Here is a 21,399-nt window from a genome sequence, read left to right on the forward strand (position 1 = left end):
GGAGCCATGGCTGTGAACTGTGGGATTGGGTCCCCTACCTTTCATCTTCCTTTTATCAAGACCTCACAACAGGTAGACAGGGGACCGGGACATTTTTGCCAGTGTGCTGTAAAAGGGCAATCTATCCAATATTCATAGCCGACATCCACAGATAAACAAAAGGAGACTTTTGGACCCTCAAAATGGACCCCAGGAATCACAGGATAAACCAAAGGGACAGCTTTGTTTTATCTGGAATACTTGCTTTATTTCCCATGGTTATCAAACACACACACACACACACACACACACACACACACACACACACACACACACACACACACACACACACACACACACACACACACACACATAGTAAACCTAATTTCCACAGGCTGTTTTAATAATAGGTGAGGTTTTCTACTATGGGGTCTTAAATGAATATAGACCGCCTTAAGTGTCCCGGTGTAAAATTGGATTGGGACACCTAAACTCCCACATACATGCACTTTTGTGTTACATGTCCAGGTAGACAGACTGCCAGTATTTCATATATCTGTGCTACAAAGATATTCATGTAATATTAATTAGATTTCACAGCTCATCTTAATGAGTCTTTCATTACGATTAAAGGCATCTTGAGTAAAATTGTAATCCTGTAGTTATTAGATTAGATTGGATTCAACTTTATTGTCATTGAGCAAAGTACAGGTACAAGCCAATGAAATGCAGTTATGATGTACAGCGGGAAAAATAAACCAATTGATACAATTTGAGTCCCTAAAGTATTTGTTTTTGTATTCATTTTTGTCCATTAAAACCAACCCAAATATGTAATTTGCTATGATCTGAGGGGTTATAGTCAATCTATAGTCAATCTATGCTTAGATTGCTCAAATATTGATTTTGTTGTCAGAAATCGCTGAGAAGAAATCAGAAATGCACTAAATGCGGCGGCATGACCCGGGGTAGTAGAGCGTCATCTAGGGATTGGAAGGTTCCCGGTTCGACTCCCGGCTTATCCTCACCCATTCCTGCTCAGAGAGCCTGTTGATGGTGCGTTGATGAGCAAGACCCTGCACCCCTCAAACCCTTACACTGCAGATGCTCAGTGTAGGACCGGGTGAATGTGAGGTCATTATGAGAGCGCTTTAAGAGATTAAGTTAAGTTTTAACACATTCCTCTGTTATACTTCAGTTAAATTAGGCAAGGAAATGAAAGTTCATCGCAGGTAATGTTAGTTCGCCGCAGGCTCATTTTGAACAGGCAAATTTGCAGTGTACTAAACAATGTGGCAGGACCCTCCCACTCCCAGCGGATCATGAATGTTGGAAGCTACGAAGCCGGCTTGGGTGAGACCACATCGTTTATTTTATCCATTTGAGCAAACAATTAAAGGCTGTTTGCGTCGCTGGTTGTTACTTGTTATTTTAACGCATCATTCGCGAACTGAGAGCAAAACGAAACTATAATACTGCTTGTTTGCAAGAAGATTTAGCTAGCTGCTACGCGCTGTTTGGCTTACGTTTACGCTCATTGAGCGTTAGTCTGAGTGCTCTGTGGAGCGGCAACTGTGACATATTCAGATGAGATAGCACCGTAACAGATGATAATAGGTAATATGGGTTTTACAATCGGCAGCGGATGATTGCAGCTAATGTGACAGCTACAAGGATTGTCATTGAAGTAGCCGGAAGTCTTAGTCGCGTGCTGATTGGCCAGGTGAGCCACGCTGAAGCTTCCAATTGGACAGACGCTTTTTGTTTACTGGTGAAATTCTTTGAAAAGTATAGGTAATATCTTAGTATTTATTAATTATATTTCGCATTTTAAGTTATGGAAGGATTACGAAGAAAGAAAAGAAGGTGTAAAAGCTAAATAGATTTACCTCGGTGTGCTTTCTGGTGTCTACTTTGAGTTTATCTTAGTTGGGGTAAGTTTTTTTCCGCTGTCGTTGACGTCTTAAAATTGCTTTACCTGACATTATAGTAGACGAGACTTACGCTTTTACCTGGTAAATCACAGAAACAAGCGAATATTACTAATATTATTTATACAGTCATTTTATCATCTTTGCAAACACTGGTTTCAGCTTCAATGGCTTTTGGCTCTCTCCATCTATGAATGGAATTGGAACTGTTAAACAGACAAAATACACATTTTAGCCAACAGTTAGAGAGAAGGGCAAACCATCAGCCTGCTGTTGTATTAGGTTTATTACAGTAGGTGGTCCCTCAGTGTGTGTTTTGTCACAGGGGTCTAGGCTAACTGTTCTATCTTCTTCACACATAAGTAACTCTCTTTGTCTGTTGTGCTTCAGGTGTAGGCTTGAGGATGTGGCTTCTGTGGGTCCTGTTCGTGTCGCTGCTCTCTGCGTCATCTGTGTTTGCCGACTCCAAGGCTGTCACCACCACCCTCACAACCAAATGGACTGATACTCCTCTGCTGCTGGAGGCCAGGTATAGAACAAAACTGCTGAACAGTAGCAGCCTTTTGGCAGCGCTGCACCTGACATTACATTTTTGAAGGAGATAAAAGATAAATCTTTGTCCTGAGGGATTTTGGGGTACTGATACTTCCCTGTATAGGGAGACCTTGGCTCACATCTTCTCTTGATAAGCTTCTGCCTCAGTGAGATGTCCTTGAGAGACAAGAGACTTAATATATAAAGGCATCAGGGTCGCCAAACTGTAACTGACTTTGTGCTCTGACTTCAGAAGTGAGAAGGATGGGACTTCTTTTTTTTTTAATTATTATCAGATACCCTTCCAAGTGGTATATATATTTATGTATATATTTAGTGTTTCGGACTGGAGGCAGAGTTTGTTTCCCTGAGTCTCACGGAAACCTGCTAATTGCAAACTCTGTGTGGTCCTTTGAGCTTTATAGACCTAATAATTATCTGTTAATAAGAAAGTGATCCCTGTCTCATTGTCTTATGTGGGGAATTCATTATGCAGCTGCTGTTTTCCAAGAAACACACACACACACACACTGTATTGGATTTTTTTTCTGACCTTGCTTTTCTTTTCCTTTCTTCTCTCTCTTTCACTGCCACCTTCATCCTCATCTACCTCAGTGAGTTTCTGGCGGAAGAGAGCCACGAAAAGTTCTGGGACTTTGTGGAGATCAGTCAGAACATAGAAGGAGACCATGATGGTAAAGTAAAGCAGTCCCAGTCACTCGGGTTTCACTTTCAGTCTGATTGCAGTAAGGAGCTGTATAAATGATCCGTATGCTTTCGAATGTTCATGCTTCAGTGTCTCTCTGCCTGTGTGTTGTAGTTGTCACTGCTTCTGTGACATCAATAGAGAAGCATCAGCAAACATTTGAATGGATGGAGAGAAAGCTATTATAATATCCATAAAAACACAATAGTGACACTTTATTTGTTCCTCCTGCATGTCTGTTGTTCCTATGCAGACACAGATCAGGCCTACTATGACATGATCGTGAAGACAGCCAGTGCCTTGCTCAGCTCCGTCCAGGTGAACATGCTGAAGTTTGCCCTCTCCCTGCGAGCCTACTCTGCCACAGTACACTCCTTCCAACAGGTACCAGGATAGTGACTAATTTTTGTGTATGCATGCATGCATGTGTGTGCAGAGCTAAGCGTTAAAATGTTGTGAACGTTTGTAAACGGATCCTCCTGTCCGTCATCTTTTTAGATAGCGTCCAATGAGCCTCCTCCCTCCGGCTGCTCAGGTTTCTTCAGTGTTCACGGAGAGAAAACATGTGATACTGAAAGCTTAGCAGCGCTGCTGGAAACGGCACCTCAAAGGTAAATTAAAAACAACAGTCACATAGGGTGATGCATCATCACCAAAGTGGTAATCACAGTAATGATCAATGTGGATGAGCAGAAGATTTCACTCTGGTCTCTGCCCTCACTGTCTCTCTTTCAGGCCTAAACCGTACCTCTTCAAAGGCGATCACAAGTTTCCAGGACCAAATCCTGATGCTCCTGTTGTTATTCTGTATGCCGAGATTGGAAAACCAGATTTCCAGAAACTTCACAAAGTCATATTATCCAAAGTCGGCGAAGGCCAGGCGGCCTATGTGCTCCGCCACTACCAGCCTGTAAGTGCTCTCACACTCCCAGAGTCACACTGTCAAGGACAAACTTTAACTTTTAGAAATGAATAATATTTATACATCACAGTGTTTGCATAAACCGTATTCACATCAACACACATTCTCTCACACTCACACATTCTCACACACAGGTGCAAGGAACAGAATGTTATTATAATATAGCACTACACCAGCTTGTTCTCATCACATGCTTTTTGGTCATATATTTATATTAAATTATGCCGTTTCTGTTTTCCAATATGTCCCCTTGTGTATTCAAAAACAGAGCATATTAACTATCTGTACAGTTTAACAGCTTATATTAAAAAATAATATTTTTGTGTAAGCATCATGGCATATTGTAGGTTCATTTTGGTCATGTGTAACATTGAATTTAATATAGATGGAATGATATATATAATCAACTATAGAAGCATTCCCATCTGATTTGTACATACACTGGAAACCAAGCATAATGTATGTACAGCTTGGCAATGAGGCCGGTGGAAGTGAGCAAGAGCCGTAATATTTTAGTAACAGAAATGGCTCCCTCACGCCCACACAATATTGAAAAGCAAGGGTAATATGCAATGATAATGTACTCTGCTGCTCACTACCCATTATAAATTGGCAGAGGGCTGGGAAAAAAATTCTACGAAATTAGAATAAAATTCCTCCAGCATTGTGTGGAGTTGAATGGGATTTGAAAACGACATAAATAGAAAGACGATAACTAAACTTTTGAGTTATATATGTCTAAGCTTGGCTCAGAAGTCAACCCCTGTATTTTTTATTTTTTTGCCTAAACCAAAAAATGTATTACAATAATTATGCGAGGTGTGAGCAAGGCGCCCATACACAGCTGAAGACCATTGATGCCCTGAGCTGCATTCACACAAAGTGAATGTGTGAATAGAAACAAGAAGTCCTTATCCTCATTCACACCTGGATGAAAGTCCTCTCCTCCACTATATGGAGTCAAAGGAAAGCTGAGTTGTTCATCCTGCAGTTTGCCAATACAGTGAATAAGTTTTCTTTGTAATTAAGCTGAATTATTCTTACCATCTGTCTCTCTTAGTCATGAAATTATAGACCCGCGTAAGGTTGTAACACTTATCGCGCTTCTTCTTCTGGTGAAGACACGGGGGGCAATCAGAGGACTATTAGTGTCTTCAACACTAAGCACGCAACAGCTGGTTGTCTGTACTTAAAAACTGCTGAATTAGTCAGCGAACACATGTTTGGTGTTTTTCCTCCTGCAAGTGTGAAACATTGTTCACAACTGAGATGAAGATGAATACAGAGAAGGTGTTAATAGGCTGTTACATCACAACATAAAATTTAGCTCACTTGCTTATATATGCAGTGGAATGGTCTCTACAAATGCCGTCAATGAAACTGTCACTGAGTCGGATGTCTGATTGTCTGCGATTGTTGTCGGCTCCGGTGTCTTTTGAGTGGGTCAGCGCAGACATTTAGTGCAGTCTCTGAATACATCCCTCAGGGGTGTGTCAAGTGGTGGTAACACGAAATTCTACACACTCGTGATACGGGAAATGTCTCGCTCACATCTCTCTGCAAATCTCCCCCCAGAATCCGAGCCATAAGAGAGTGTATCTGTCTGGGTATGGGGTGGAGCTGGCCATCAAAAGCCAGGAGTACAAGGCGAAGGACGACACACAAGTCCAAGGTGCGTGCACACACGCACACACAGAAACAGACACACACACACACATACCAAGGATGATGTAATCCCCAGAGGGTCCTGATGATTTAATTGATTTTGGTTTCAGGGGCGGAGGTGAACGCCACAGTGATGGGAGAGAAGGATCCGGTGGATGAGGTCCAGGGTTTCCTCTTTGGCAAACTGAAGTGAGTAACTCGATATTGGGCGATCATAGAAATTCACAGCTTGGATTACATCCAGCGAGCTGCGCCGTACTCAGACGAGCCAAGCGTCACTTTTCCTCTGCTTTCCTGCCTTCTCTCTTCCCTCTGAGCACAGACCGTTTATAAACCTTAAATCGATGAATTCATCTGTGAACATTGACATTCTAGATTTTCATTTCATTTATCTATTTGGCGTTTATCCAAACTGACAAACAGACACGGCTGAAAGTATTGGCACACTTTTTTATTCCAGTTATATAATTAATATAATTCCAATGTATAATGTTATGTTGTGTAGCGATATTTAACGCAGATTATTCTCTTTGGATCACATGCATCACCGGTGCGTTCCATCTAGGAATCGGACAGTCTAAAGAGAGAAGTCCTGACTCTGGTGTTTTATATATCAAATTAAAGTATACGTGGGAAGTGGGAGTTGTCTGAAGAGGTCTGACAGAAACATATAAACGCTTCAGAATCATCTGTGAAGTGTTTGTTGTTCCTGTGATCGCTGCTGCCAATATTATCAGGGGACAGTGCTGCAAGAGGAAATTGACCAAAGGAAAAGGAGGAAGGTAGTTCAAACTGTGGAGAAAGAACCAACAAAAACTTTTAAATTGAACCGAGCTGACCTTCAATATAGTTTTTATGAAAGCTCATGAAATGGTCCAGGAGGACGAGTTGGGTAACTCGTCCCACCGCCAGTGACCACAGAAGGCAGTTCTCACTCAGATTTTACGATTTTACAATTTCAGCTCATCTTAGCTCATTCTCTCTCTCTCTCTCTCTGTGTCTCTCTCTGCCTCTGTCTTTTCTCGTGCGTTCTCCCATCAGAACCATCTACCCGGAGCTGAAAGAACAGTTGAAGGAGTTACGGAAGCACTTGGTGGAGAGCACCAATGACATGGCTCCTCTTAAAGTCTGGCAAATGCAAGGTGGGTCTCCTTCTATTGCCTACTGTGCGCACAACAGCGAGCATGTTGGGGTGTGCAGACACAAGCAGAACACATCTCCACAACTCTGACCTCCTCCTCCTCATTCCGTTGTTAACACCTGCAGGCAGAATTCCTGTCACTTAGATTTTGAGTGAATTGATCTGAGATGCGGTAAGTATGCCCTTGGGAACACGGACTAATCTCTGTGTCCATTAGCTTCATAGCTACGCCAGACAAAAGATAATTGTCTAATGGCGGAATTCCCAGCTCTTCATCAGCATCATCAAATTTAATCAATTGTTCCTTGGCCCAAGGAGACCTGTCCCTCCTTACAATCTAATAGAAATGTGTTCACCTTGGTAACTGCCCGGCTTCAAGTGTGCGTTGGTGGTGATTCCCGTGTATGTGCTTGATGCTCAAATGCACAGAAGCAGCTGGAAGTTAATTAATATCAACCAGGAGGGTTTGCATCTGTGTCGCATATGACCTTTGTTACAGCTGTTTCATTAGTTTGATTTATGCTTCTGATGCATTGATCACCAGTTAACCAAGATGCATTTGGCCATGTGTTGTTTGCATTGCAATAATTCCAATGTACAGTTTAGATTTTAGTTCATAATAATAATAGGCAGTAGTCATAGTTGATCAGTGTCTTTGTGATTTATTCAAGACATTGACTATCCTTGTGTACGCCAGTGTGTTTGGTTTGCTGCAACATAAATGCATTATTGATGAGGTTTACAGAATCTTTTTAACTACAAATTGGAACACAACTTCACAGTTTTATCCATTTTTGGATATCACCTCTTTTTTTCCTCCTGGCGCGTCGAGGTTCTGAGCGTTCGGCTTTTGATTGAAGTGAAAAGACGCGAGCTCCGCTTGAGTTCATCCTGTGGACGTCTGTCTTTATCTTCCGCCCCACTGGGTCTCATTAGTCGTGCCTATTTACAAAGAGATGGGAGACCTCCAGGGACTAATAATCATACAGGCTGCAACACTGACACGCAGTCCCCCGCCGCATTGAAACAATCGTCTCGCTTCACTTGTCTTCTCCTTACAAAAAGCTGTAAATCTTCCTGTATCTTTGTCACTACAACAGAACCCCTTGCATACAAACATTAACGTCGTATTCTTATTTGTGCCTAAGCAGTTTGAGCTACAAAGTTAACACATACCCCAGATATAAGATTGATTGATTTATACATTAGATAACTTAACTAATGACACACTGATTAATGACTGTGCTACTGAGCCATTTGTTCCATGTTCTCCTCTCCCCTCACGTCCTCACAGCCTTTGCTCATTTTGTTCTGCAGATCTGAGTTTCCAGACAGCCGCCCGGATTCTTGCCGCTCCTGCGGCTGAAGCCCTGAACGTCATGAAGGACCTCAGCCAGAACTTTCCTACCAAAGCCAGGTACAGAATGCACAGTGTAATCATGTTTTGATGTGTAGAAATTGGCGGGTCTTAAGTGTCCTGAGTCCTCCCCTTTGTCCCCGCAGGTCCATCACTAAAACGGTTGTCAACTCTGAGATCCGCAAAGAGATCGGCGAGAATCAGAGGGTACGTGTTTGTCTCCTACTCCCTCCCATCATTCCCCCTCCCAAAAAGCAAATGCATCATTACCACCCTGGCTGAGTTCTCCACATTTGGAAGAACACAAATTTCCTCATTAGAGTGGCTTCATCCCTTTTTACCCCCAATCCGCTTTTCCTTTTGTCTTTATCGAGCATGCAGGTATTTTTCTCTTCCTGCTGACTGTGTTGGCTGCTGCTCGGGTGTAATTAGCTGTTTACCAATGTAATGCAATAAAGGAGAAAACTAAAGCAAAATAGATTGCATAATTAGACACAGCCGCCACAGCCTCTGAGCATCTTAAACAGAGCCGCCCTCGCCGTATTCGTCTTGTTCTTCCTTACCTTTGTCATGTGATGAATTGAACAACATCGAACTTGAAAAGAGCTTAGCTTCTGACAAGTTTGTCTTTGCAGTGATAATAGGAAAGGTAATCACTCCCTTCGCTCGTCAAATGTTTTCGGCTCTTCCTCCCCGACGGCCTCCTCCCTCTCCTCAAGCTGTGCATGCATTATCTTTGCGTGCAGACGGGGGTTTCAGGTGGAGGGGTGGCAGGGCGAGCAGCAAACGTCCTAATTACTGAATCAGTGATTCATTCGGCAGACTTGACGGGTCCTGCAGCGAGAAATGACTATTGATTGAAGTAGTTTGGACACATGCGCTTGCACACACATTTCCTCACTTTGTCTCTTTCACTCACTCTCTCCCTCTCTCTCTTACACACACACACACACACACACACACAAACACACACAAACACACACACACACACAAACTGTTTAAGTGGGATGAACAATATTTGTGTTAATCATGTCTTGTTGTAATTGCAGTGTCGGGACTATGATTAATCTGACGTCTTTGTCTTTCTCTAATGAGATTTGACTGCGCCAAATGACTTTGAGCTTTCCTTTGCCTGTTTACAGACACATGCAGCTGCAGAACTTCACACAAAGGCGCGCGCACACACACACACATGTGCGCATACACACACACACACACACCCTTTCTCTATTAATTAGATTTGTTTGGTGTGGACTTTGATTGTTCTAAACAGACTGAATTTAAACAGAGCTGTCAGTGCTTGTTTGGAGCTGTCGACTTGCCTCATTACGGCTCTGTGTTGACTGTTACCTCTAGTTTTACAATATAATTGACTGTGTGATGGCAGGCTTTCACGTTTACATGCAACGCGGCGTGGTGATCTGCTCAGCTGGAAACGAGCGAGTACTTTTATGGTTTGATGTGAACAGGATATTATTTTAGTCGTGTTGACTCGCCTGTTTGCTTTTTGTAGTTCTTCAAAGGGACTCTAGGGCTGCAGCCTGGGGACTCGGCCCTGTTCATCAATGGGCTGCACATAGATCTGGATACACAAGACATCTTCAGGTACACACACACACACTCCCTCACTCCCCACCGCAATGCATCCACTTGCATTACTCCCACATCAGTGCGCCTTGTGTGCTTTTACAAATCCAGCTTAGAACCAGCGGGCTATTTATACCCACCGAAGCGTCCGTCATATATTAACATATATTATCGCTGAGTTGATCGGCTGTGTAACGTCTCTTTCTCTCCAATTCCCACTCGTACACATGCTCACACTCTGTGTAAGCAGAAATTTGCATTTAGTCACCTGTTAATTGCCTTTCACAGTCTCTGTTTCACACACACACACACACACACACACACACACACACACACAAACACACACTTCAAGCCTGTAATTAAACATTTATATTTCCAATCTTAATTCTTGCACCTTCTCGTCAGGATACACATATCACTGTCTATAATTAAGCAGTCAAATCTAGTTATATTTTAATTTTCATACAGATTTTGACACAAAACACTTTTTTTATGAGCTTGCTCTTACAAACTATAATTAAACTCACACGAGGCTTACTTCTGTTTAACGGAACCTGTTATCAGATATTTACATATCATTTTCTTCCTTCCTTCATGCGTATGTTAACACACTTGCTCACACACACTCATCCCTTGCAATCTGCAGCGTGTTTGAGGTGCTGCGCAGTGAGGCGAGGGTGATGGAGGGACTGCGCTCCCTGCTGATCGAGACGCCGTACATCCACGACATCCTGAAGCTCAACGTCCAGCCGGCCGACTCGGACTACGCCGTCGACATCCGCAACACAGCCATCAATGTGAGAAATGGCACACACACACACACACACACACACACACACACACACACACACACACACACACACACACACACACACACACACACATACATACACTCACAATTTGGGCACAGTACCTGAATAGATATAAGACCGAGATAGGAGGAGTCTGAGTCTCAAGTTACTTAAAACTCCAACATGTAGAACTTGTCTAAACAGTCAAACAATTAGACTTTGGAAAGGAGATTAAAAATACTTTTTCTGTGTCTTCTTTGCTGTGTAGTGGATTAACAACTTGGAGACAGACCACAGGTACAGCTCGTGGCCCTACAACGTGCAGGAGCTGCTCAGGCCGACCTTCCCAGGTGTCATCCGGCAGATCCGCAAGAACTTCCACAATCTGGTACATCTGCGCCTAATTAATCAACTCGGTGTGAATCCAAACGCGTGTGAACACTTTGTGAAAAAGTAGCTAACTGTGCGTCTGCGTTGTGTGTGTGTGTGTGTGTGCGTCACAGGTGATCATTCTGGACCCGACCCAGGAGAACTCTGCTGAGCTGCTGAGTGTTGCAGAGATGTTCTACAGCAACAACATCCCACTCAGGTTTGTGTTTGTTTTGTTAGTCATCAGTAATGAGGTGGGAAGGTGCTGCAGGTGAACTCGGCACAAAGTTTTTCTCTTCTTTGTTTTCGTATAGCAAAATCTATATGCTTTTTTTTTTTTTTTTAAAGTAGAAGAAGAGCCTGCTGGGATTTATTCTAGTCCAAGTCCATTTATTATTTTTGTCAGGTAGGGTTTGGGAGACCTTTGATGTCTCCTCGCATGTGGCATCCTGGGATGGTCAGTTTGTTTGAATGCTGATTAAACGGAGCAGAAACCCTGTGCATTCTAATACACGTGCATAATGAGTGTGTGTGTGTGTGTCTGTGTGTTAGGATTGGACTGGTGTTTGTGGTGTCAGATGAAGACGACATAGACGGGATGCAGGATGCGGGCGCGGCGCTGGTCCGAGCCTACAACTACATCTGTGACGAGGTGGACACCCAGAGCGCCTTCGAAGCCGTCATCACGGTGAATGGACTTTTTACACTTTTTCACTCAAGATTAGGGATGTAAATAATTGCCGCAAAGAGTGTGTTTTAAGGACGAACATGCTTGAAAGAGGATTCATTTTTGTTTATTCACCACCTTTTAAAAAGTTGGTGCATCTTTACATCCCTACTAAGTATCCATGCCTCCCTCCTCCCTCCCCTCTCATCTGCTTCTTTCCCTCCAGATGTTCAACCGTGTGGCAGTCGGCGGCCAGCTGAGCGTCGGGGACGTGGTGAAAGTGCTGGAGAATCGGTTTCCCTACGTGGAGGTCAGCAGCGTCCTGGGATCCGACTCCAGCTACGACACCAACAGGAAGGTGAGCCGAGTTCAAGCCGCCGCTGACCTCAAAGCGACTCCTCGTTGGATAAGAAATAAACTGTGTGTCTCCTCTCTCAGGAAGGACGGGCTTACTACGAGCAGACGGGGGTCGGCCCGTTGCCCGTGGTGATGTATAACGGTGTCCCCTACCAGCGAGAACAGCTGGACCCGGACGAACTGGAGACGACCACCATGCAGAAGATACTGGAGACCACCTCTTTCTTCCAGAGAGCTGTCTATGTAGTGAGTTACAATACACACACAGACACACACACACACACACACACACACACACACACACACACACACACACACTTAAGGCCTAATAAAAGAGTCCATGAAGGCCTCTGACATCATGCTGTTTTAGGGGGAGCTGGGCACAGATCACGACGTTCTGGACTACATCATGAACCAGCCCAACGTGGTCCCTCGCATCAACCCCAGGGTGCTGTCCACCAGCAGAACATACCTGGACCTGTCTGATACCAGTGAGTACATGTTCACACACACAAACACACACACGCACACGCACACGCACACACGTTCGTCCCAGCAGTATAAGAAAACACCTTCATGCAGCACAGGTCTTCAGCTCAGCCCGATTGTTTCTCCGTCCGCAGATAACCACTTTGTCAACGAGTACGCTCGCTTCCTGACTCTGGACACCAAGGAGAAAAACGCCGCCGTTGCCAACAGCATGAACTACATGACCAAGAAAGGTAGAGCTACGTCTCGTCAGAAATGTCGTGTGCTCATCTAAAAATCCAATGTTGAGTGGAAGAGGATGTTTGTGTTGTTTGAGTGACCTTCAGGCCTAAAAATTCTCAAATCTCTCTCTATGTATTCTCCCTTCTGCCCTTCTGTCTGCTCCTCCTCCTTTTTATTTGTGTGTTTAATTTCCCTACATCAGGGATGACGTCAACCAACAGGCATGGTAATCCTCCTTTTCCTCCACGTTATTCCCTTTGTTCCTCACTTGCTGCCTTTCCCGTGTTCTGTGACTTGGCGTTCGGTGTTTTGATATTCTTATGAATTCATCGCCCTCACATTTTCATTGAGAACACACGTGTTTTAGCTGTGCTCGTGATGAAGGTGCATCATGGTCTGAATCACTAATGAAGTCATTTTCTCATACAGTAGGCACTAACAAAGTTCTAACATTGTTTCCTCCATCTTTTCTGCAAGAAAAGCATGAGTCCATTCAGTGTCACTGGTTGTTGCTGCATGGAGAATGAGATGATTATAAAGCTCTGTTAAGAAATGAAAGAAGCTCTGCTACAGAAGAGAGAACATCCAGATTATGAGTTCCTTTCTTCTTCTTTCACCCCAGTGCACTGCCCACATACTATAGATTTGTCTCTCTCTTCTTCTGTTATTATCAGACGATACCTACATCCGCCCCGTGACCTTCTGGGTGGTCGGTGACTTTGACAAGCCCTCTGGACGGCAGCTCCTTTACGACGCCATCAGACACATGGTACAAAAACACTTGCAGCATTCTGTCGCCTGTGGATTCAGGCCGCGGCTGCTCCACACTCTAAACCTCGTGTGCCGCTCAACAGAAAACCAGCAACAACGTCCGCCTGGGGATGATCAACAACCCGTCTGGCACGTTGTCGGCTGAGACGGGTCGCGTGGCACGCGCCATCTGGGCCGCCATGCAAACGCAGTCTGCCAACAACGCCAAGAACTTCATCACCAAGATGGCCAAAGAAGAGACGGCCGGCGCCCTGGAGAAAGGAGCGGACATTGGATCGTTCGCTGTCGGGGTGAGGGGGCGCGACACCTGTGCTTTATTTCCTGTTTCATGGATCTACGTTTCCTCCTGATGTCATTGCTGTCGCTGTGATTCTGAAGTCTGTTTCTGTAGACGAAGCGCAACTACATTACTTCCACAAATGTTCATCTTTTTCCTTCAGGGCATGGATGTGTCACTGTTCAAGAGCGCCTACGAGAGTCTCAAATTCGACTCCCTGCTGTCTCACGCCGCCTACTGCCGAGACGTCCTCAAGCTGAAGAAAGGACAGAGAGCAATCATCAGCAACGGAAGAGTGAGTCAGACGTTTCGTATTGATGTCTGAAGCTCAAACTTGCCGAAGGAAAGTTGATACATCGTGTTCCATTTCTCTTCCACCTCTCTCCTACTCACTCAGATCATAGGTCCACTGGAGGAGGAGGAGGTCTTCAACCAAGATGACTTCCTCCTGTTAGAGAGCATCATCCTGAAGACTTCTGGCGAGCGGATTAAAAGCAAAGTCCAGCAGTTTGGAATCGAGGAGGACCGGTGCGTACTGTGCTCAGTGTCGCCGGGTTTGTGTTTTGATGCTGGTGTGGAGTTGTGCAAGTTAATGTAGGATCTCTCTCTCTCTATAAGGGCCAGTGACCTTGTGATGAAGGTGGACGCCCTGCTCTCCTCCCAGCCCAAAGGAGAAGCCCGGGTAGAATACGGAATTGCAGATGACCGCTATAGGTAAGATGACAGAGCACATGTAAGTCTCGTTTGTTCCCTTTAGAGGCTGAATGTGCTTGATGTGGTTTGTTTCTATGTGACGGCAGGCTTGCATCTGCCACTGTTTGTCCCTGCTTATGGATCGTCCGTTGTGTGTTTTGTCAGTGCTGTGAAGATCCGCCCCAAAGAGGGAGACGTGTACTTCGACGTGGTCGCCGTGGTGGATCCTGTAACCAGGGACGCACAGAAACTGGCCCCTCTCCTGACGGTAGGTCCAGGCACGCCCTTATCTGCCCATCAGTCTCCACCTCGCGCCCGTTATTGACGCGCCCATTTGCTCGCCTCTCTTTGACCTTGTAGATATCTTCTTTCTAACACGCTCCGGCTCGTTCGCCCCCTCCCCTCCCCCTCCCCCTCCCCAGGTTCTCAAGCAGCTGGTAAATGTCAACTTGCGGGTCTTCATGAACTGCCAGTCCAAACTGTCGGACATGCCCCTGAAGAGGTGAGGAGTAAAGCCCATTACTTCACACACACCCTCACGCACATGCATACATCCAAAGCCTCATCTCCTCTGCTTTCCTTCTTATCTCACACAGCCCTTAAAATGTCACCAGCGTGCTGTATATGAGACTAAAAGGTCCACAGTTTGACATATGCCACATAATTAGGAGGTTTTCCATAAAGGTCACATGTATAGATCTTGGTCTGAATGTGGCCTACGTGAACATTTGAAGTGCTACGCAGAACGTTTTGTAAAACGTATTGATTCTGTTAAATTAGGAGCAAAGTTGGAGCATTTTGTGGCAATATTTGGCCTCATTTACAGTATGTGGTCTTTAGGCATTTGACCCTTGACCCTAATGGAGCCTTGTGCTTTAGAGGCACTTAGTACGGCTGATGATTAAGCTAAAATGAAAACATCTTCTATTCTCATGCCTAGTTTTGCTGATCTCATCATGCAGATTTCCCTAGTCGATGTTGTCATTCTGCCACCAGGGGGCTCTAAACATCACGGTGTTACACTACATGGCTTTACTGACACTGTTTGTCCTTTGCGTTCCTCTTCTCTAGTTTTTACCGCTACGTGCTGGAGCCAGAGGTGGTGTTCCAGGTGGACGGCAGCTTCTCTCCCGGGCCCCTGGCCAGGTTCCTGGACATGCCTCAGTCTCCGCTCTTCACCCTCAACCTCAACACGCCCGAGAGCTGGATGGTGGAATCTGTGCGCACGCGGTACGACCTGGACAACATCTACCTGGAGGAGGTACTAGGGTCTGACTTTGTGTGTGGGGGTGGGGGTGGGGGTGGGGGGGGTGTGAGTGTGTGTGTGTCCTCACCCTTTCCTCTGCTTCCAGGTGGAGAACATCGTAGCAGCAGAGTACGAGTTGGAGCACCTCCTGTTGGAAGGTCACTGTTTCGATGTCAGCACAGGTCAGCCTCCCCGGGGCCTCCAGTTCACCTTGGGAACCGCATCTGATCCGGTCATCATGGACACTATCGTCATGGCAAACCTGGTACTTAAATGTTTCAACGTCTGAACGCTTCTTTCATGCCACTGACCACAAATGATTCTCCCAAGCGCTTTTCTAGCTTCCTTACATAAAAAAACATCATTTCATCATCGTTTTATCCTTGTTGTCATAGTAACAAAATGTCTCCTTTCTGTCTTTCTGCTCCGTAGGGTTACTTCCAGCTGAAGGCCAACCCTGGAGCCTGGATCCTGAAGCTAAGGAAAGGACGCTCCGATGACATCTACAAGATTTACAGGTGAGAGTGGAGTCGTTCCTTTATCCTTTATCCTTTCTCTTATTTCTAAACAGACTCTCTGGTCTCTAAAGCGCCGCTCTACTCTCTCTGCTCTCTCTGCTCTCTCTGCGCTCTCTGCTCTCTCTTCACAGCCATGACGGCACAGACTCGCCCGCAGACTCTGACGACATTGTTGTGGTGCTGAACAACTTCAAGAGCAGGATCGTGAAAGTCAAGGTGAGCTCACACACGGCGGGAACATCACTTCTCTAAACACGCTTGTGCGCTCGCCCAGATTTACTTTGACAAGTGAGGCCAAACGAAACGGGCACACGCAATTACACAGAAGCTGAGAAATGTTTGGATGTGTATTTTTCCTTTAGCAAAGATCTTCTTCCGACACTTTTAAATCCTGTGCTTAAGAGCTACAGAGTGTTATGTCACTTCTTTATTTGAGGCTGCTCTTTCCTCACCCAACCAAAAAACAAAGCAAATGTTGAGGTAGACTAATATTGTTTTTCATAGATTATTTTTTAATTTATTGTAGGTTTTGTACCACCAGTCGTCTCGTCTGGGCTTTATTTATTCTGCCAGTTCCTGATCAATATGCTGACTGAATTACAGCTGCTGGTCCATCAGAGGATACACATGCCGGAACGTTTCATTAAGATTGATGTCTTTTCTTGAAAACAAATGCCCACTTCTGTAATGACAAAGAATGTGGGGCGGAAGATTCCCAGAACTTCTACCTTGTGGTTCATCAACTCACTCAAATTTTGCATCCCAGGTCCAAAAGAAACCCAATAAGTTTGGCGAGGAGCTGCTGAGTGACGGAACAGAGGAAGTGGATTCTGGCTTTTGGCAATCTCTGACCAGGTATGGAAACAAACGCAGAAACCAAAGCTTGACATCATAACCGAAGCGTCAGCAGAAATCCCTCACCCTTCTTTGCTCCTCAGAGGATTCACAGGCGGAGCCACGACGGAGGAGCCCAAGCTGGAGAAGGACGACGTCATCAACATCTTCTCGGTGGCTTCGGGACATCTGTACGAGAGGTTCCTCAGGTGAGAGTCAGAGGCGTGACCGGGCTGCCATGTTCCCTTCTGAATGTTATTTTCAATCATCCCAGCTGTTTTCACCTCCCGTCTCTCTCAGGATCATGATGATGTCTGTTCTCAAACACACCAAAACTCCCGTCAAGTTCTGGTTCCTCAAGAACTACCTGTCCCCCACGTTCAAGGTAGGATGTTCAGATGCTCAGAGGAGAAGAACAGTTACGGCTTCTCCCTTTCTGCCACAGGTGTCTTCTTCAGGGTTCCCTCTTCTTTCTCAATCAATCCTCCTGTCATCAAGACTCCAGCACCTCCCCCTCTTTCCTCACAAAGCCTGGAAATGCTTTGGAAAATGATAATAATGAAGAAATATCCCAGAAGTAATTCATAATCTTGTGTGTGTGTGTGTGTGTGTGTGTGTGTGTGTGTGTGTGTGTGTCTCTTGCAGGAGTTCATCCCCCACATGGCGAAGCAGTACGGCTTCCAGTATGAGCTGGTCCAGTACAAGTGGCCTCGCTGGCTACACCAACAGACGGAGAAGCAGAGGATCATCTGGGGATACAAGATTCTTTTCCTGGACGTCCTGTTTCCTCTCGCTGTCGACAAAATCCTGTTTGTGGACGCTGACCAGGTGAACACACACACACTTTAAACTGTCCTTGCTGTGTTCAAATACATTTTATTTCTGTCATGCTCCTCTAAGCTGATAGTGTGTGAGGTTCTACCTGTAGCAACGATCGATGACTCAGGTGGATGATTACTCAAATGTGCTGCGAAACAAAGAAGAAGCTTTGGCCTGATTTATCTCACCCAGATTTTATTTCTTAATTTGATGTCATATATTGATGCACTTTGCTGTGACTAAGGTTTCACCGATTCCTTCATGTAACAAACTCTTCCTGCATCTGTCTCTCCCTTCCTCCTCCTCCTCCTCTCCCCTCAGATCGTGCGGACGGACCTGAAGGACCTGCGCGACTTCGACCTGGAAGGAGCCCCGTACGGATACACGCCCTTCTGCGAGAGCCGGAGAGAAATGGACGGCTACCGGTTCTGGAAGTCCGGCTACTGGGCCAGCCACCTGGCCGGACGCAAGTACCACATCAGGTAGTCACCCCGGCGGACGCATCAGGAAGCCGTTCACGTTAACGCACGTCGTTCACACACTCACTGCCGCGTTCTGTCCCGCAGCGCTCTGTACGTGGTCGACCTGAAGAAGTTCCGTAAGATCGCAGCAGGAGACCGGCTCAGAGGACAGTACCAGGGACTCAGCCAGGACCCCAACAGTCTGTCCAACCTGGACCAGGTCAGGGGACTGTCCACATTTGTCCACATTTGTCCACATTTGTCCACATTTGTCCACATTTGTCAGTTTGATGCCGTTTGAGTCGACCTGATTTTCTGAGAGCTTCAGGTTAAAGGACCGTTCATTAGTCCAACCAAAACTAAGTGCAAATGCTTCACGTTATTGCCTTGTATATTATAAAGAGTACCTCGGTTCCTTGAATGCACCGAGTACCAACATTAACAAAAGTTATTATAGAAATGTCATGCAGGCTTCTATTGTGTGCACATTCATCGTCACGCTGACATCAACTGAAGTTGTAACGCGTCACGTTTCCCCTCCAGGATCTGCCCAACAACATGATCCACCAGGTGCCCATCAAGTCTCTGCCCCAAGAGTGGCTCTGGTGTGAAACCTGGTGTGACGACAGCACCAAGAAGAAAGCCAAGACTATAGACCTGGTACTAACCCTCTGTGTGTGTGTGGGGGGGTGTGTGGATGGAGATCAGGGCATCGGGTCAAGGAATGAAGTTTATCAATGCTGCTGTGCCTTGAACGGCCACTAGAGGGAGATGATCTATCTGTGAATGGGTGTGAACAAGGGTTTTGCTGCAGAAAGTGATCTAAAAGAACAAGGGAGGGATGACAGAGATTTAGTTTTAGAGTCTTTTTACATTTGCACATTTTTATACACAAATGTTCCAGATATGAGCTGATGACATCATATTTTCCTCTTCTTCCTCCTCATTTTCCTCCCCTCTCAGTGTAACAACCCCATGACCAAGGAACCCAAACTTCAGGCCGCCGTGAGGATCGTGGCCGAGTGGACCGACTACGACCAGGAAATCAAACGCCTGCAGACCAAAGTTCAGGAGGTGGCGGCGGAAAAGCGTGCAGCCCAGCAGCCAGACACAGGTAACACACACACACACACACACACACACACACACACACACACACACACACACACACACACACACACACACACACACACACACACACACACACACACACACACAGTGAGTGAAGTCCCATCCACCTGCTCTCAACCGACGCACGTCTCTCAACCGACCTGACCGATGTCTCTCCCTCTCTGTCAGATGTTCACACGGAGCTGTGAGGACCGAGCTGAGGCTGCGGCGGGGCGCCAAGCGGACTCTGTTTAAAGAGTCGGCCTCTCCTTCCACCATACTGCTGAAAGACCGACCGCAAGCAACTGCTCCGTGTTTTCATTCGTTCCTTTTCCAAAGAGCACCGGGAAGCTTGTGGTCGGGTGAAAGTGGTTTACAATTCTTTGAATGAATGAGTGTGTGTGAGACAGAGGGAGCAAATGAATTTTCCCAGTAGTTTCTTTCTCCTGTAACAGGTTTTGGGTGTAAGTTTGCACTGATCGGGTTTTGGGGTTTTGTCTGTGGCTGGGGATACCAACGGGAGGGAGGACTGTGTGTGTGTGTGTGTGTGTGTGTGTGTGTGTGTGTGTGTGTGTGTGTGTGTGTGTGTGTGTGTGTGTGTGTGTGTGTGTGTGTGTGTGTGTGTGTGTGTGTGTGTGTGTGTGTGTGTGTGTGTGTGTGTGTGTGTGTGTGTGTGTGTGTGTGTGTGTGTGTGTGTGTGTGTGTGTGTGTGTGTGTGTGTGTGTGTGTGTGTGTGTGTGTGTGTGTGTGTGTGTGTGTGTGTGTGTGTGTGTGTGTGATGAACCAAATGTCTGCTAGTGAGGAGGTTTAGATTCCCTTCTACACTCTCCTCTTCCTCACTTGGATGAATGTGTCAGGTGAACACACTGGTAAATCCAACCTTGTGCTCAGTTTGACTTCATACAATGCTGCCCCCGTTTTTGACATTGGACCTCTAACCCTGTGACGTCACCCTGAATGGAATGATGTTTAAAACAAGTTAATGTGGGAACGCTGGTGTTTAAGTGTAATAAAAAAATCAAACAAAATCATAGATTCTGGTGGAATGTGATCATCGCTGTGTAACTCAGGAAAGTTTGTGGCTGAAAAGATTAAATCAGAAATGTGTGTTTTCACTGCTATCACACACACTGGTTGATTATCTGCTCCTTGGTAACATTAACAGATTTGTCTTGACCATCCAACCACTGTTCTGGCTGTCGGATACTTTTGTTAAATAAATTCCCCGACAATAAAACTGCTTTGTCTCGTAAATTGTGCGTCACATTATATTTTGACAGTGAAATGAGTTACTGGAAGGTTTCAGACTTTTATTGTGATCCATTTGAAAAAAGGTTTTACAAAAAGTAACATTCAATTTGTACACCAATTCTTTAAAAAAATCATTTAAAATAAGGTTTTGATACAACAGATTCCGATAACTAAGTAATGGCTTCTATAAACAATGTGAAAATAAGATAATATACACGTAAATGAACGCTACCAACATGAACAAGCTGAGGAAAAGATTACGTTTCATTCAAATTTAAAAAAACAAAAAAACAATGGCGCGATTGTTTTCCTTTTCGCTGAGTGACATCTGGCCAGGATTACACACAGAGCAGTTATTGCAAAACTTAATTGGGCGTCATCCGGTGTCCCGAATGGAATGTTCCCGATGACAAAAAAACGTCCACAGTGCTCACCACATCCGAGTCTCAAGTGTTCTTCACGTGGCAACATGGTACGGGGCTTCTTCCCGTTGACGGTGAACGGCGCCCCCTGCAGGGATTCAAGGGTGAATAACCGCTCGACACGCCAACGCCCGAGCTCCACCCCGCCTGGCTTCAATTTAGACAAAACACCCAGAGTGGCAGAGAGACACCCAAAAAAACAAAAAAAAAAACCCAGAGGGACAAAGTGAATTTACAGCAAAAAGCAAATTTGGGGGAAAAAAAGAAAACAGGAAAAAAT

General features: G+C 45.4%; 1 protein-coding gene across 1 annotated transcript; it reads left to right on the forward strand.

Moving 5' to 3' along the window:
* Positions 1 to 1,265: 1,265 nt before the first annotated feature.
* On the forward strand, positions 1,266 to 20,683 carry uggt1 (UDP-glucose glycoprotein glucosyltransferase 1). Its single transcript, XM_076157283.1, has 40 exons — positions 1,266 to 1,332; positions 2,301 to 2,439; positions 3,060 to 3,139; positions 3,404 to 3,534; positions 3,649 to 3,761; positions 3,886 to 4,060; positions 5,648 to 5,744; positions 5,848 to 5,926; positions 6,779 to 6,879; positions 8,196 to 8,295; positions 8,382 to 8,442; positions 9,749 to 9,840; positions 10,469 to 10,619; positions 10,882 to 11,001; positions 11,117 to 11,202; positions 11,535 to 11,670; positions 11,876 to 12,007; positions 12,088 to 12,252; positions 12,377 to 12,497; positions 12,630 to 12,728; positions 13,392 to 13,486; positions 13,572 to 13,778; positions 13,929 to 14,060; positions 14,163 to 14,293; positions 14,384 to 14,479; positions 14,624 to 14,726; positions 14,881 to 14,960; positions 15,530 to 15,719; positions 15,811 to 15,969; positions 16,137 to 16,222; positions 16,354 to 16,438; positions 16,989 to 17,077; positions 17,161 to 17,265; positions 17,357 to 17,441; positions 17,702 to 17,884; positions 18,197 to 18,357; positions 18,442 to 18,556; positions 18,880 to 18,996; positions 19,300 to 19,450; positions 19,636 to 20,683. Exons 1-40 carry the CDS (start codon positions 1,302 to 1,304, stop codon positions 19,653 to 19,655), a joined length of 4,599 nt encoding a protein of 1,532 aa, XP_076013398.1. The 5' UTR covers positions 1,266 to 1,301; the 3' UTR covers positions 19,656 to 20,683.
* Positions 20,684 to 21,399: the final 716 nt, after the last annotated feature.

Source organism: Genypterus blacodes, unplaced genomic scaffold, assembly GCF_046128005.1.
Source record: "Genypterus blacodes isolate CSIRO-AG114 ecotype Tasmania unplaced genomic scaffold, CSIRO-AGI_Gbla_v1 ptg000073l_1, whole genome shotgun sequence".
Lineage (NCBI taxonomy): Eukaryota > Metazoa > Chordata > Actinopteri > Ophidiiformes > Ophidiidae > Genypterus > Genypterus blacodes.